Source organism: Mauremys reevesii, linkage group 2 (assembly GCF_016161935.1).
Source record: "Mauremys reevesii isolate NIE-2019 linkage group 2, ASM1616193v1, whole genome shotgun sequence".
Taxonomy (NCBI): Eukaryota; Metazoa; Chordata; order Testudines; family Geoemydidae; genus Mauremys; species Mauremys reevesii.
The window spans coordinates 116,611,224-116,627,248 of NC_052624.1; the positions used below are offsets into that span (position 1 = coordinate 116,611,224).

The following is a 16,025-nucleotide window of genomic DNA, read 5'->3' on the forward strand; positions in this document are numbered from 1 at the left end:
TACTTCTGAATTGAGTATGTTAATATTTCTTCATTGAGAAGACTGGATTTATTAAGCCTGATTAATATTGGCTAAATTTATTAATGCTGAGTAATAGTGGTATTTACAAATCATTATCTCATTTCTGATATAGAAGAATGTGTAAAAGGATTGGTGTTGAAAAGACACAGGAAATTATAACTTTCCGTTTATAATTTGTTTTTCTGCCTTGGACTTGAAAGCTATCAGCAACTGCCAGTTATGCTGGTGATCACCTTAACTGTAACACATACTTGATACTTTTACTAATGTCAGTAAAACAGAATAAAATGCAGATAACTTGGCACACAGTTGTATGAAAACAGATTGAATGTGAGATATATTATAGAAAAACATAGGCACCACGGATATTTACATGGTACTGAAATAAATTTTCAGCTAGTATAGCAATAAGTAACGTACATTTTCTAGTGGGCAGATTTTATCATTGAAATTAACACTTGAATGATGGGTACATATTAGATCATCAACTTAAACCTAGTTTTTATTATTTTAGCTTGCACGTGTGTCCAGACACAAAGTTGCACAAGTTTTAACTAAATTGGTTAAACAGTCACACCTTTAATTAAAAAAATTGGTGCATCTTCTGTGTTCAGAAAAGCCCCGATATAACTGAAGCAAGCGTGGTGATAGAGCAGTCAAGCGTTTTAAAGAAAATGAATTTAATGAATCGTGTTCCTCGTTTCAATTTGTAAAAGATTGTAAGCCATATAACTACAGATAACTACAAAGAAGTGTATGTGTCTAAGACAGGTACAGTGAATAAGATCAAATATCTTTTAGTAGCTTGTTGGACTTTAACAAAATATTCGTCCTTGTTTTTGTGGTAAAAATATTGCATAATTAAGACCACCGTAGAAAATGCTTTTGCTTTGTGTTAGAGGTTCTATTCAGATGTTTTCTGCATTTCAAGTATCTAATAATTTACATATAGGTATTCTTCCACTAATAGTTTTAAGCTGAAAAAATAAATGTGTAAATAAGATGTAAATTTATTGTTTTTTAAAGTGCTCTGATCCACTTTTACAAGATGAGCACCACCAATGTGGATGATGCTAAACCAGAAGATGTTAAACAAGAATCTGAGAAAAAGATATTTTATTGCGAGGTGAGTCGATTTCTTGGTGTTTTTTTAAAGTATGGATTATATAACATCGTTTTGTGTGATCTAGTGAATACATTTTACTCCTGAACTTAGGTCTGTCATACAGTGCAGTATTATGATCTTTACTGGCTAGCCCCTAGGGGTCAAAGTGCAGCAATCAGGTAACTTTTTAGTAATGTGGATGATGCTGGTAGCCTGCAAGAGAGCCAGAAAGCAAACACAAAATTAGATATGTAACAACAGGAGTAATTAAATATTGGTCCCCTCTCCCACCCATGTTGAAAAAACAGTGTGTTAAGCACTTCTAGTTAGGTCCCATATTAAATTTATTAGTTTGTGTGTATGATCTTAATAATCTGGTCCTGCTGTGTCCCATGAACCTGTTCCTTTAGGTGCTGGACTGAAGTAGTTTGTGATCAGTGTTAGCACAATTCATTTCCTCCCAGTTAGAAAATAGATCTAGCTAGAAAATAGCTTCTCCACTTTCTGGATTAAGTCATCTACTTTATAACATGGGATCCTTTTTGTCTTACTTGTACCCAAGTTGCTTCAGGAGAAATTGTTCCATGTCTTTCAAGGATAAGTATGACTCTGATTCAAGAGGTCCACAGTTGGCTTGACTGCAAAATTTCCTCAGCAATGTTCCTGTGAACACTTGAATCCTAGAGAGTGCCTGTTGTTGTCATATGTCCTTCAAACCTTTCAGTTTAATCAGATAAGAAGCCAACCTAGAAAGGCTCAAAGGCTTCAGCCTCAAGTGACCCAGAATAGAATCCTGGTCGTGTATTATTTGTATAGTATTAGTGTCCATGCCTGCAAGCACCGCCCCCGCAGCTCCCATTGGGGATGGAGAGCTGTGGCCAATGGGAGCTGTTGGGGCGGTGCTTGCAGAGAGGGGCAGCACGCGGAGCCACGTGCCCCCCGCTCTCCCCAGGGGCCGCAGTAGCACGCTGGCCCCTTCCGGGAGCAGTGTGGGGCCAGGGTAGGCAGGGAGTCTGTCTTAGCCTTGCTGTGCCGTCGACCGGGAGTCGCCCAAGGTAGGTGCCGCTGGGTGGGAGGCCGCACCCCAGCCCTGAGCCCTGTCCTGGAACCAGCATCACAAACCCCCTCCTGCACACCTAACCCCAGCCCTGAGCCCCTTCCCAGAGCCAGCACCCCCAAAACTCCTCCTGCACCCCAACACTCTGCCCCAGCCCAGAACCCCCTCCCGCACCAAAACTCCCTCCCAGAGCTTGCACCCCTCACCCCTTCCTGCACTCCAACCCCCTGTCCCAGACCCAGCTCAGAGCCCCCTCCCACACTGCAAACCCCTCGGCCCCAGCCCAGAGCTCACATCCCCACGCCCCACCCTAGCTCGGTGAGGGTGGGGGAGAGTCAGGGACGGCTCTAGGCATTTTGCCGCCCCAAGCTCGGCAGGCAGGCTGCCTTTGGCGCCATGCCTGCGGAGGGTCCGCTGGTCCCACGGCTTCGGTGGACTTCCCGCAGGTCCGCTTAAGCCGCGGGACCAGCGGACCCTCCGCAGGCAAGCCGCCGAAGGCAGCCTGCCTGCTGCCCTTGCAGTGACCAGCAGAGTGCCCCCAGTGGCTTGCCGCCCCAAGCACACGTTTGACATGCTGGTGCCTGGAGCCACCCCTGCGGAGAGTAAGGGTGTATGTGTGGAGTGGGTGGGGCTTTGGGGGAGGGGCAGGGTAGATCCTGGGTAGCCCTTAAATTCAAAAAGTGATGTTGGGCATAAAAAAGGTTGGAGACCACTGCTCTACAGAGTCCTGTGCTGAATTTTAACACTGTCAAAGTGTAAGGCTAAATCCAATAAATTGATTTTGTTGAAGTATGTGACTTTTTACGCATTTTGTACCGCTTTGATGGAGTTCCTTCAGTGAGGCATCACCTCTGACAAAATGAGGCAAAATATCTGCATCAGGAAGAAGAGATCCAGCATATGATATGCATCCAGCTCTATTATTTCTAGAAGTAATAAACCAAGGCCTCAACTGCCCCCTTTTTCTGCTTGTTTGAGCTGGTGTCAGTAGAGGAGTTCTGCTGTCCCTTAAAACAGCAGGAAATATTAATAGATTTGATGTCTTCCTTCAGTCATTGTTTTGTGTTAACAGTCAACAATTTTTGTGCTGACCTTACACTGATGATACTCTGAGATCTTATGATAATTATTGGGTTGGTGTTACAGTCCTTCTTGTCTCCAGCTTCTTCTCCATGCCCTTTGCATCATGTGATCATCTATTTCAGCACAGACCACCCACCAATACTCTGCAGAACAGTCCATAACTGCAGACCTATTTGCTGTGCTTGCACAACAGTATTTTTATACTAAAGTTGGCTGTAGTGTAATTGACTGTAATTAATTTCTTTAGGTTTGTAAAGTTCCATGTATGAGTTCTATAAGCCTTCAGTCACACTTCCGTGGAGCAAAACATAAAAAGGTAATGTAATGCGATTTTAATGTCTTATGTATAAACTTCACATTTCTAAATTTTCTGTAAACTTATTGTAAGTAGTTGTCTTTTAAAAAAAATTTTGAATGCTTCTGTAATTTGCTTTGTTTCACCAGTTTTTCTGAAAATGAAATCCCCAGAAAATTGTCCAGTGCTGGTATTTTGAGCCTTTTGAAACATTGTTAAAATTGTTAAATGTATACAATACACTTTATTTTTTTGAAATACAGCTATACTTACAATTTAACTTTTAAGTGAAGTTAATATGCACATATTGTGAACTGTGTGTATTTAAGGTTGCCTGACCTGCAAAGTCTTTTCCCTCTGCAATTTAAAAGGAAAATGTGGCTCAATTTCCCTGATTCCATACAACTGACCTTAAATTTGGAGAAAACCTCCAGTGTGATTATAAATTAGAAATAACTAACTCTAGTTAGGAAGGAACATTATTTGCATTTTTATGTGAGGGTTTAAATATAATAACCATAAGTAAAACCAATAACAGTAAAGTTGCTGTTATAATTTGATACAAGTAGGTAACTTCTTACTAGAAAATACTGTAAATCAGAAAGGTTTCAAAATTGTTAGGCAGGTTCTACAGTTCTTATACTCTTTTGGTTAACTGAACATTAGTTAATCTTTTTTCGGTTAGTCTAAGATTATTATTAAGTTCAGTAATGGAACTTCAATGGCTAGTGTTTTCTTCTGTTATTTCTACCTGGTGTCATCAGACTGCATCCTTGGTTGGCAACAAGAGCTGCCTCAATGAGGGATGCATTCTTAATGGCACTTTTAGTGACCTTCTTTCCCTCCTGTATTACTAGAAATCAAACATGGTATCTTGTAACTCACCTGGTCTCTAGCTGCCTCAGAAGTGTGAGGCTTCAAGTTTGTTCTTAAAGTTGGGTTTTCCTCACAGGCCAGGCAAAAAACCTTTCATTTTAAAAAGACTTTAATATCCAGTCGGGAGACTTTCTTTACATCATTTCTCAAAGAATGAACTTTTTATTTATTTCTTACAGCTTCACAAATCAGTAGTCTAACTTAAGTGTTGTCCCTCACCGCCTTTACTTGCTTTTAATTCTATTGAGTCAGTTGCTCATTAGTATTTTATTTTATTATTTTTTTAGTAATGTAATGACAACATTTCTGAAAACAAAAATAATTGAGATTACTCTACAGGCAATCTCTTAAATTTGCTTCTATGGCATTACCACCATTCTCACATTTTAAAAAATTCACTATGAAAGAATAACACTGAGGAAAAAGAGTAAAATTCTGAAATAATTAATTAGGCTTTCAACTTCCCAGCAGTTACTAATCTTTTAGAAATGTCCCATTGCTTGAGTAATACTTAAAATACAATTTAAAACTGAGCAGTAATGAAGGGACAGGTCTTTGCTAGAGTAACTGGTTTTGGAGGTTAAGGTGTTACTCACAGAATCTAGGGCACCCCACCTACTGGGGGTTCAAGGCATAACCCTATAAATTTAGTCTCCCCATCCTTTCCTGTCCTGGGCTTGGGACGTAAGGCACTCATTCTTACCTGTCCTAGGCACAGGCACCTTCTGCTGGTTTGCGGGACCATTTCCCAGTGAAACAGCATTAATGTGTAATGTATCTTATCTAAAACTATCTTTAGATGGTTTTTTTCCCTCAAAAATCATTTTATCCAAAAAATTGATTTTAATCGATTAAAAAAAAATCTTTGATTTTTATCCACCCTGTCCTTTTATCTTCTAGGTGTCTGTAAACTGATTGCTTAATTATTTGCTACATTATATTTCTGGGTACTGAAGTTAAGATGACTGGTCTATAATTCCCCGGGTTGTCCTTATTCTCTTTTCTATAGATTGGCATTATATTTACCCCTTTTCCAGACCTCTGTAATCTCTCCCATCTTCCATGACTTTTTGAAGATAATCCCTAATGGCTCAGATATCTCCTCAGTCAGCTCCTTGAGTATTCTAGAATGTATTTCATCAGATGTCCTCAAGTCATCAGGGCCTAACTTGTTTAATTTTTAACTTGTTCTTTCCCTATTTTAGCCTCTGATCTGACCTAATTTTAACTGGCATTCACTGTTAGAGGTCCAATTGCTACTAAACTTTTTTGGTGAAAATGAAAACAAAAAAATCATTTGGCAATTCTGCCATTACCACATTTTCTGTTATTGTTTTCCCCCGCCTCATTGAGTGACAGGCCTACCCTGTCCTTGATCATCTTCTTGCTTCTAGTGTGTTTGTAAAATATTTTCTTGTTACCCTTTGTTTCTAGCTAGTTTAATCTCATTTTGTGTGTTGGCCTTTCTAATTTTGTCCCTACATACTTGTGGTGTTTTTCTTTTCATACTCTGTAATTTGACCTAGTTTCCACTTTTTGTAGGCTTCTTTTTAGAGTTTCAGATCATTTAAGATCTCCTGGTTATGCCTATGTGGTCTCTTGTCATACTTTCTATCTTCCCTACACAGTGGGATAGTTTGCTCTTGGGCCCTTAATGTCTCTTTGAAAAACTGTCAACTCTCTTCTGATATAAACTATTCAGAATGGAGATTTGGAATAAAAGTGCTTTCTCTCTTAATTATAATGCCATTAGCATGCTGCAACAGTCTAGGATGGGTGTTATAGGAAAAGGAATCTAGCTATTTTCAACAAAGTATCTGTCGTAACCTGTACAGGTGCAAGTTATTTTTCTTCTAATAAATTTTCCCATCCAAGGATAGAATTAATACAGAAACTTCTGAGATATTGTTTAGTTCTAGTGTCTGTAATTGGTGCTTACCACTGCTCAAAAGGCCTGGACAAGTCAAAGGCGAGTTCTTACCCTGAGCTGATGACCAGTCATAGTCATTTTTATTTCTCTTTGTGAATGAACTAACTGAGGAAAAATTCTATGAAAGGTGCTTTGTAAAGTGTTTTGTTTTCTTTTTTTAATATCCTGTCACAATGGAACTGGAAGTGCTTCAATTCAGTTACTGGCTTTTGGCTTCTGAGAATCAGCATTCTAAGGCTGGACAGGGTTCTGTTTGCAAAACGGTTATTCAGCGCTCAACTGGCAGACTGAAAGTGAAGACCATGACATATAAAATACACAAAGGAAAACTGAAGAGTTACAATTTCTCCAGGAGACATCCTCAATGCTTACCATCAGTTGTCAGTTCTAGATACCAGAAGAAGAGTACCATGTCTCTACCTCACTTCCTTTGGACCCTCCATGGAGCATCTGTTAAGGGGAAAAAATTAAGATGGCAGTTAAAAAACAACAACTAAACAAACCTATAAGCAAGAAAGAAAATGCTCCCAATCTAGATTCATGTCTTAAAGCTATAAATAGTGCATAAACAGTGGCTTTCATTGTAGCTTTTATAAATAGTAAATATTAATAGTACAATAAATTTTTTATATGCATCAGCCACTTATTCTTGATGGAGAGGACACACTTAAATGTGTCACCAAGATTTCTTGCCCAGTGGCTGAGGCAGAAGTCTAATCTTCAAGTGAGCAACACCGTGACAGGTATTTGGTGCAATTGTTCATGCCTGATAGTAGCTAGGTTCTGGGTTAAAGTAATAAAACACTCCATCATATGGTATGATGTCTTGTTAGCCATAGTTTGTTTCCACTATAGTTCCTGACTTAGCGTTCGTACGTTAGCATTTTCTTGAAAGTTTAAGTCTCAACACCAAAATCTACTGCTAAAACATCCTGACTAGTGGAAGAAACATAGGGGAAGTGAACTTTGGAGCCAGTTTGGAATGAGACTTGTATTACTTCAAATGTGGAGGACAGAGAACCTCTCTTGGACTTAGGCCTGGTCTACACCAAGAAGTTAGGTTGACACAGCTACATCATTCAGGAGTGTGAAAAATTCATAGCCCTGAATGATGATGTAAGCCAATATAATTCCCAGTGTAGACAGCATTAGGTCAATGGAGGAGGTGGATTACTTATGTCAATGGGAGAACCCTTTCAGTTGGCATAAGTAGTGTCTACACTGAAGTGCTACTTCAACTGTGCTGCTGTAGAGTTTCAAGTGTAAACAAGCCCTTAGTGATGAATGCTCATGACCAAGTGAGAAGGTGCAAGAAAACTTAGAACTGAGCATGCTTAGGAAAGCTGACCAGACTTCTCAAGTTTTTCCTTCTGGAAATAGAGAGGACCTGGAAATAATCCTTGTCAAACTCAGCAGTTTATTCTGCAGTAGAATTTCTAGCTTCATCTCTCAGTGAAAATCCAGACATATTTTTTTTTCTGGATTGTATAGATTGCATAGATAGCTGAAGAAATACATTTTAGTTAGGGTTCATACCAAGTGATGCATTGGACCTTAACCAATCCTCTCCAAATGTAGAAAGTTCTTCAACCACTAACCCAGTGCACAAGATTGATGGAGTTCTGAAGAAAACCTTTGAATACTCTGCTGATGAAATGTCTGTGTGTACTCTCTTTACAGGTGATTTGCATCTTAATAGCTAACAACAGAAATGCAAAATTATTCTTTAAGGCTAGGGATAAAAGTCTGTATAGTCTAAGGAACTCGTGTAAAGTGTAAACTAATCTTTTTTTTTCATGTGACATGGCCCTAGGCTACTATTCATGCTCCTGAAGGTTTGGCAAAGGAGTTATAGTCCACCAGATTATATAATTGAATCCATGGTTCAGATTTTCCATGGTTCAGATTTATCTGGAAAAGTATAAGGTGCTAGACTTCTCTTAAACCTCTTTAAAGATCCTAGATTATTTTGGTTACAGTTCTCCGAACTTTCTTGAATGTATCGATAGTGAAGCATTCTAAACTGAGTTCAGTATTCTGGGTGTGGTTGTATCAAAACTATGTAGAGGACAGTTGCTTCACTGCTATGTGACACCTCTGCCTTTGTAGCATAAAATTTGTATCTAATTTGCTGTCCATCGCTCAGCTTTTCTTCAGAATTGCTGCCAGATTTCTCTCCTATTGAATATCTGTTCCCAATTCCACCCCACCCAACCCTGAACACTAATTTGCATTTTCTCCAAATTAATCTTTTTTTTCCTTCTTTTTTTCCTGGTCGTTTCTACGTTCTAAGTAGCTGTTTCCTTTGTACTCCATTGGTGGTCAGACTTCCAGATTTTATTATGGTGGTGTTAACTGTTTCCAGTAATGAAGATGTAAAATATGACCATATCAACCTTAGGTTTCTGTGGGTACTTCCTCACCCTCTCCTTCCCCACTCTGAACTTAGTACTCTTTTTTTTTATTTATGTGAGTATCCATATCCATGCCAATTTTAATAAATTTTGAAAGTGGAGTGTTGATTCTGTACCAAGTGTCTTACTAAAATCCAAATATTTATATGTACCTTACCTTTCATCTACTAACTTTATAATTTTATTAAAAAATCAGAGGCATGCTGTTTATAACTCGCGTGTTTTTTGCTCAGTTTTTGGGTCCCTTCCCTTTTTTTTAGGTTTGGAATTTGACTTATGACAGAGGTCGGCAGCCTTTCAAAAGTGGTGTGCCGAATCTTCATTTATTCACTCTAATTTAAGGTTTCGCATGCCAGTCATATATTTTAACGTTTTTAGAAGGTCTCTTTCTATAAGTCTATAATATATAACTAAACTATTGTTGTATGTAAAGTCAATAAGGTTTCAAAATGTTTAAGAAGCTTCATTTAAAATTAAATTAAAATTCAGAGCCCCCTGGACTGGTGGCCAGGACCTGGGCAGTGTGAGTGCCACTGAAAATCAGCTTGTGTGCCGCAGGTTGCCTACCCCTGACTTTTGAGATGGTACCACTTTATAGGCAGGGTCACTCTTCTTTCCTTTTTGACCTCATTCCAGTTCCGAAGAGATGGATGATCTCATCCAAAACTATCACTGCATTTGGCAGCCTGAAAAGCCAAGAATTGCCTGCAGGCCAAACTACTTTTTTAGCCCCGTTAGTTGATTGCTCCAGGTCGGAGTTGAGGCACGCTATTGTGACAACATCTGGAAGCTTGCATTACTGCTGCTCTTGCTGCATTTAGTTTGAATTTCTTTACTTATTTTCCAGTCTCCAGGGCATCTTTCATGAGCACTGAATTCACCCATGTCTAAAAAGCACTGGGAGCTCTGTGATGGGTTTTTTATTTTATTTTTTTTAAATTGCGGAAGGAGAATTGCCATATTTATTAGCAGCTTCATAGTTAATTATGTTTTGAAATCTACTTTGAAACTGGAAATAAATCTCTATTTTTTTTCTCTTCAATGTGGGCTGCTTTTGTTACAATAGGGCTCTGTACTCCACTGTTTGGTCACCAGTCTGTTGCAAGTGGACCCAGTCACTGGATTCCACATGCTTCTAAGCCAAATGTGTCCAGGTAGAATCTAGTCATTGTTTCTAGCTCTGGAACAAGACTGCATACTCCCAGGCTCAAACCTCTTGCCTGACACCCTTCTTTGGGATGTGTGGTATCACTAACCAGTCACCCTATATTTCAAAACCAGTGTCTGAGACTTCCTGAACCTGTCAGTTGCTTTTACGTGCTTCACCTGAGCTCTACCTAGGCTGTGGGCAGCCTGGGCTTCTAGTTTAACCCTTTTGGGGACAGCATGTCAGGAAAGCAAGGAACCACAGGCTTAGCAAAGGAATTTCTTAACCATAGAAACTTTAAATCTGAACACTCAAGAGCTTTTTTTCAACAGAGGTCTTTGAAAAGAACCAAAAGTCATGAGACACACCCTCCCCATCTCTGATCTCACTTCTCCTGCAAGTCTGAGGCTTGTCAGCATTTCAGGCTGGCCATAGTTCCCCACCTAACCCATTCCTTCTGTGTGGTGATGGTTGGACCCCCTCCACAGAGCAGAAACATGTCCCTAAGTAGGGGTCTGTTGTGAACTATGTACCAACTGTGAGAAGTTCCAGCCTTCCCCCGAGTCTTCTCTCTTTCATGCTTGCCTCCCTGCCGGCCCCTCTGTGTAGAAAAGCCATTGTTTCAGTGGGTGGGCCAACAGTGCAGTTTAGAGACATATTTGGTGGCTCCGAATTGTAGTTTTGATGGCTTTTGATGTTAGTCTTTCAATGAGGTGTCAAACACCTTCTCGGGATGCCGGGGAGGGCAGTTGTTTTAATGCACTATCATAGGTTGTCTTTGAGATGTCCAGGCTTGTCTTCATTCCTAGTACAACATAGAGTTCATAAGTTGACGCATATCTTTCCTACCTTTTTTGTGTGAAATTTCAGTGTTGGTTTTTGTGTCCTTTGAATTTTGTTAGATTTCTCTTTAGTAAATTTTTATAAGAACATAAGAACGGCCGTACCGGGTCAGACCAAAGGTCCATCTAGCCCAGTATCTGTCTACCGACAGTGGCCAATGCCAGGTGCCCCTGAGGGAGTGAACCTAACAGGCAATGATCAAGTGATCTCTCTCCTGCCATCCATCTCCATCCTCTGACGAACAGAGGCTAGGGACACCATTCTTACCCATCCTGGTTAATAGCCATTTATGGACTTAGCCACCATGAATTTATCCAGTCCCCTTTTAAACATTGTTATAGTCCTTGCCTTCACAATCTCCTCAGGTAAGGAGTTCCACAAGTTGACTGTGCGCTGCGTGAAGAAGAACTTCCTTTTATTTGTTTTAAACCTGCTGCCTATTAATTTCATTTGGTGACCCCTAGTTCTTGTATTATGGGAATAAGTAAATAACTTTTCCTTATCCACTTTCTCAACATCACTCATGATTTTATATACCTCTATCATGTCCCCCCTTAGTCTTCTCTTTTCCAAACTGAAGAGTCCTAGCCTCTTTAATCTTTCCTCATATGGGACCCTCTCTAAACCCCTAATCATTTTAGTTGCTCTTTTCTGAACCTTTTCTAGTTCTAGAATATCTTTTTTGAGGTGAGGAGACCACATCTGTACACAGTATTCGAGATGTGGGCGTACCATGGATTTATATAAGGGCAATAATATATTCTCAGTCTTATTCTCTATCCCCTTTTTAATGATTCCTAACATCCTGTTTGCTTTTTTGACCGCCTCTGCACACTGCATGGACATCTTCAGAGAACTATCCATGATAACTCCAAGATCTTTTTCCTGACTCGTTGTAGCTAAATTAGCCCCCATCATGTTGTATGTATAGTTGGGTTTTGTGCATTAATTTTAACTTCAGAAAAAAGTTTTGTAAGTGGGAAGAAAGCTTGATATCATAAGATACAACTTGGAGAGACTGTGGAAGAATGGTCTATGTTCATTGATATCTTAGTAAATTGAGAAGCTGAGATTTACAATTGTGCATCGCCATTTGAAATTACACAATGTAAAATAAAATATTAGGTGAAGAGGGACCCTGGCAATGGGCTCACATGGAAGAGACAACTGGTCTTGACACCTTTCATGAAGGGATTTTTTTTGTCTATTCATACCTTATATATGTGCAATGGATGACTTGCACCTAGCTGTGGGTAGGGTTCAGTCATACAGAAAATTTCACAATTGTGGCATAAGTGTTTTTTAAGAACTGAAATTTTGGGGCCTTATTCTGAAGGCCCACATTTCCACTCTGAGGCATGGGACATCAGTCTAACTTGGACATGCCTGCAAGTGCACAATGTCACAGCAGCTCATTAGGGCATATTTGCATGAGTATCATTTTGAGTGGTCACATCGTTTTGGCTTCTTAGTTGCTTACCAATGCTATCAAAGCTCCATTGGGCCTTTTTATTTTCTTAAGATCTGAAATTATCATATATCTTCTAGACATAAATTCTGCAGCAGTCTCCCCTTCTTCTCCTTCCCCATGCATCTCTTCCACAATTGGGCAGCTGTCATCAGAGAAGCAAGGTTTTTGAGGTGAGGCTTATTTCTGTTTACAGTGTATGGTTGATTATGGTTAGTGGAGAGAGAACTCTGATAGCTCATGACCAGGCCGGTTTTGCATATTCTCTGACTTAAAATATAGAAAAAATGGACAAAACAAAGAAGAGTCAAAATGACAGTGCAACATCAGGAGAAGAGGATGAATGTTCTTGTGACTGAAGCACAAGACTTGGGTTCTATTTTCACTTCTGCCACAATCTTCCTTTGTGACCCTGGGTCAGATCACTTAAGCTCTATGTATCTTTGTTTCGCCATCTGGAAAATATGTATTTACAAATGCATATGGTGATTGTGTTGTTTACTAGGAGAAGATCCCTGAACACAGACAGAACTTTCTCAAGAGCTGGACCAAGATTGTGAAACTTGATGACAGAGGAGAGAATGACCAGAGATTGGACTAAATGCAAAACTCGTTTCTTAGCCTTAGCTTTCCCACAATTATTTCATAGTTTAAAAAAAAATACTTTAACCTGTGTATGCCATTCAGGCAATTTATTTTTTCCTGTTGGAGATGGAAGAGGGTTTTTTTGGCTTTGTTTGTTTGTTTTTTAACTTCTGTAGTATCTGAATACTTCAGAAGTCAGTAGTAAAGCAAAAATTCTTTGATACATAGATTCATTGGTAATGGTTATACTAGAAATACATGTCGATAACTATCATCTCCTGATTAAGGGAACTGTTAGTGAATAATTTAGTCATTCATGGGAGTTTAACCTGATCAGTGCATGTCTTTTTTGCAAGTGATGGACAGGACTCTGTAGAAAATGGATGGAGTTGAATAGAAGGCCATTATGGTAGACTTGGACTGATCTAGGAATAGCTCTTAGAGTGTCTGAATCTCTCTCTCTAATTTGTCTGAATCTCAGTCTCACCATCAAAGTTGTTCCTTCCTTTCAGACACCATCTATTATTCCAGTGCTGTCGCTTCATGAGGACTCATATATTTGTCATTCTGACTCTTGAGTGGATTGCAAATGAGGGAGAGAGGATTTAGAAGGCTGCTTCTGCAATTTATTGGTGTTGGGACTGGTGCAAAGCGAGGCAGCTAAGTGCATTTAGAGGCAACAATTCCTAGGGTTACTTTAGGCTGGATTGCCCAAAGTCCTAAATTTTGGGTCACTGCAGCTCATCATACTTATTCGGAACCCTTATGTACCTCGAGATAGACTTTGAAACTGGGGGTAAGCAGAAGCAAAAACTCAGTTGTACTCCCCTCTTTCCAGTCACTTTGGACTTCAGCCTAGTTCTTAATACCTTCAGAGACCCACCCTTTGAACTCTTAGTGATGAGAAACCTTCTAGTGACCTTCTCAATAGAGGTGTCTTTGTTTATTTCCCCTTTGCTTGGTCAGATGGTTCATTCAGACTCTACCCCTTCCTGAAGGCTCAACTAAAAATAAGGTGGTTGTCATAACTCATTATTTTCTTAAACTGATGTCTCACATCTATGTCTCAAGTGGTTTCCCAGGGGTTGGCAACCTACAGCATGCAATTTTTGTCACGCAGCTGCCTGCCGCGGTCCCGGCCCCCAACCCCACTCAGCACTCCTCCCCCCCCCCCCCCCCCGGCCCACCTCTCTCCCCTGCGGAGGCAGGAGGCAGAAGCTTGGTCCTGCAGCAGCCAAGCTTATCCCCTCCACCACTTCTTCCCCCCAGCGTGCTGCTTTCCTGCCCCTCTCCTTCCCTGTGCCAATCAGCTGGTGGCCCTTGCGAGGGGGAGGGGGAAGAGTGGCAGCGTGCTTGCTGCTCCATAGGGGAGGCGGGGAAGGGGGTGGAACAGGACATATCCCTTCCAGCCCCCTGCCCTGAGCTGCTCAGAGCAGGGGGCTGGGAGCACCCCCACAAGCTGAGCACCCTAGCCCTCTGCCCTGATCCCCCCCACACACACAGCCTTCTGCCCTACACCCCGGCCCTCTGCCCTGACCCCCACACCCTCCAGCCTTCTGCCCTGCACCCCCAGCCCAGCCTTTTGCCCTGCACCCCCCACATACCCAGCCCTCTGCCCTGACCCCTGAATCCCCCACTGCCCTCTGCCCTGGACCCCCACACCTCCCAGCCCTCTGCCCTGACCCCTGAACTCCCCCACACCCACCAGCCTTCTGCCCTGCACCCCTAGCCCTCTGCCCTGACCCCCAACCCAGCCTTTTGCCCTGCACTCCCCACATCCCCAGCCCTCTGCCCTGAACTCCCCCACACCCCCACTGCCCTCTGCCCTGACCCTTGAACTCCCCCCACACCCAGCCTTCTGCCCTAAACCCCGCCACACACCCCCAGCCCTCTGCCCTGACCCCTGAAACCTCCCCCTCCCCCCCCAAGGTCTGGGGTCCCAGCTGCCGGCCCCTTGCCAGCCAGCATCCCGGCTCAGCCTGCTGCCAGCCTAGGTGAAAAGAACCCCAGGCTGGCAGTGAGCTGAGCAGGCTGGTGGCATAAGATCAGTATTTTAATTTAATTTTAAATGAAGCTTCTTAAACATTTTGAAAACCTTGTTTACTTTACATACAACAATAGTTTAGTTATATAATATAGGCTTATAGAAAGAGACCTTCTAAAAAGGTTAAAATGTATTACTGGCACGCGAAATCTTAAATTAGAGTGAATAAATGAAGACTTGGCACGCCACTTCTGAAAGGTTGCCGACCCCTGCTATAACCCATTGAGTGATGGAGTGCTTTAAGGAAGACTGGTGTCACATAGTCTCTTTAAAAGCATGGTTGCCTTTTGTTTCAAAAGGGAAATGCTTTCCCACCCTTTTTAGAGGTGTATAAATCATTTGTGCTTTGCTGCAGTTTTCACATGGTACACTCGGGAGACATTGCATTTGCTAGTCACCTTCAGTGGTCTGATAGTCTCTCACATTCCAGTGCTTACTTTATGCCTGTTTCTGAACTGACCACTTCTCATACTGTTACTTATACTATTGGTATAAAGGGTGTTGAGAATAGAGGTTTTTTTTTTAAACTTTTTTTTTACATATTAATGAACATCTTTTAAAAAAGTTCTTCATGCCAGTTTGGAAATTCCACCCTGTTTGTGAGGTTAGTCAGGAATTTTATATCACCCCTCCACCCCCCTTAAATTTTTTTTGTTAAATCCAGAACTAATGTTACAATAAATTCAGACTCTCCACTGCATGAAACTACTCCACTATTGTTTGGGAAGCTTACGACTAAGCCTACACATCTATAAGTGGGTGAAGTTCTAAGGATTCTAATTTTATTTTCTGGCTCTCTTCACTTTTTGGAGTCTTTCTTATCTTCTGTCTGGACTGGCATATTGTGGAACTTGAGGGGGAAAAAAACAGATTAGCAGGTAAATTGCACATTTTAGAAGCAGAGATGCGTTTGAATATAAACTCCAACAAAGCGTTCAACAAAACATACTCCACCTCGCCTTTGTCCACATTATATAATAGTCATATATTCTATTTTTATTAAAGAAGTTTAGTTAATCATGTTTTGAAGTTACTGTTAATATCATGTTTGATGCAATCAGTTCTTGGATTATTGAAACAAAATTAACTTTCTATTATCTTGGTATGTACATATGTTTAAACATAGAAGTTTCCAAGTTCTAAAAAGCCTTAGTTTT

General features: G+C 40.8%; 1 protein-coding gene across 3 annotated transcripts in view; it reads left to right on the plus strand.

The window, feature by feature from the left end:
• LOC120398001 overlaps positions 1 to 16,025 on the plus strand; it is a 53,042-nt gene that overhangs the window by 1,179 nt on the left and 35,838 nt on the right. For 2 of the 3 annotated variants that reach the window (XM_039524860.1, XM_039524861.1), the window contains exons 3-4: positions 1,048 to 1,147; positions 3,514 to 3,582. In XM_039524860.1, the coding sequence (XP_039380794.1) occupies positions 1,070 to 1,147; positions 3,514 to 3,582 (147 nt within the window). In that variant the 5' untranslated portion in view covers positions 1,048 to 1,069. Of the gene's footprint in view, positions 1 to 1,047; positions 1,148 to 3,513; positions 3,583 to 16,025 lie in introns of those variants that run through there. The other variant, XM_039524863.1, reaches the window with a different exon arrangement.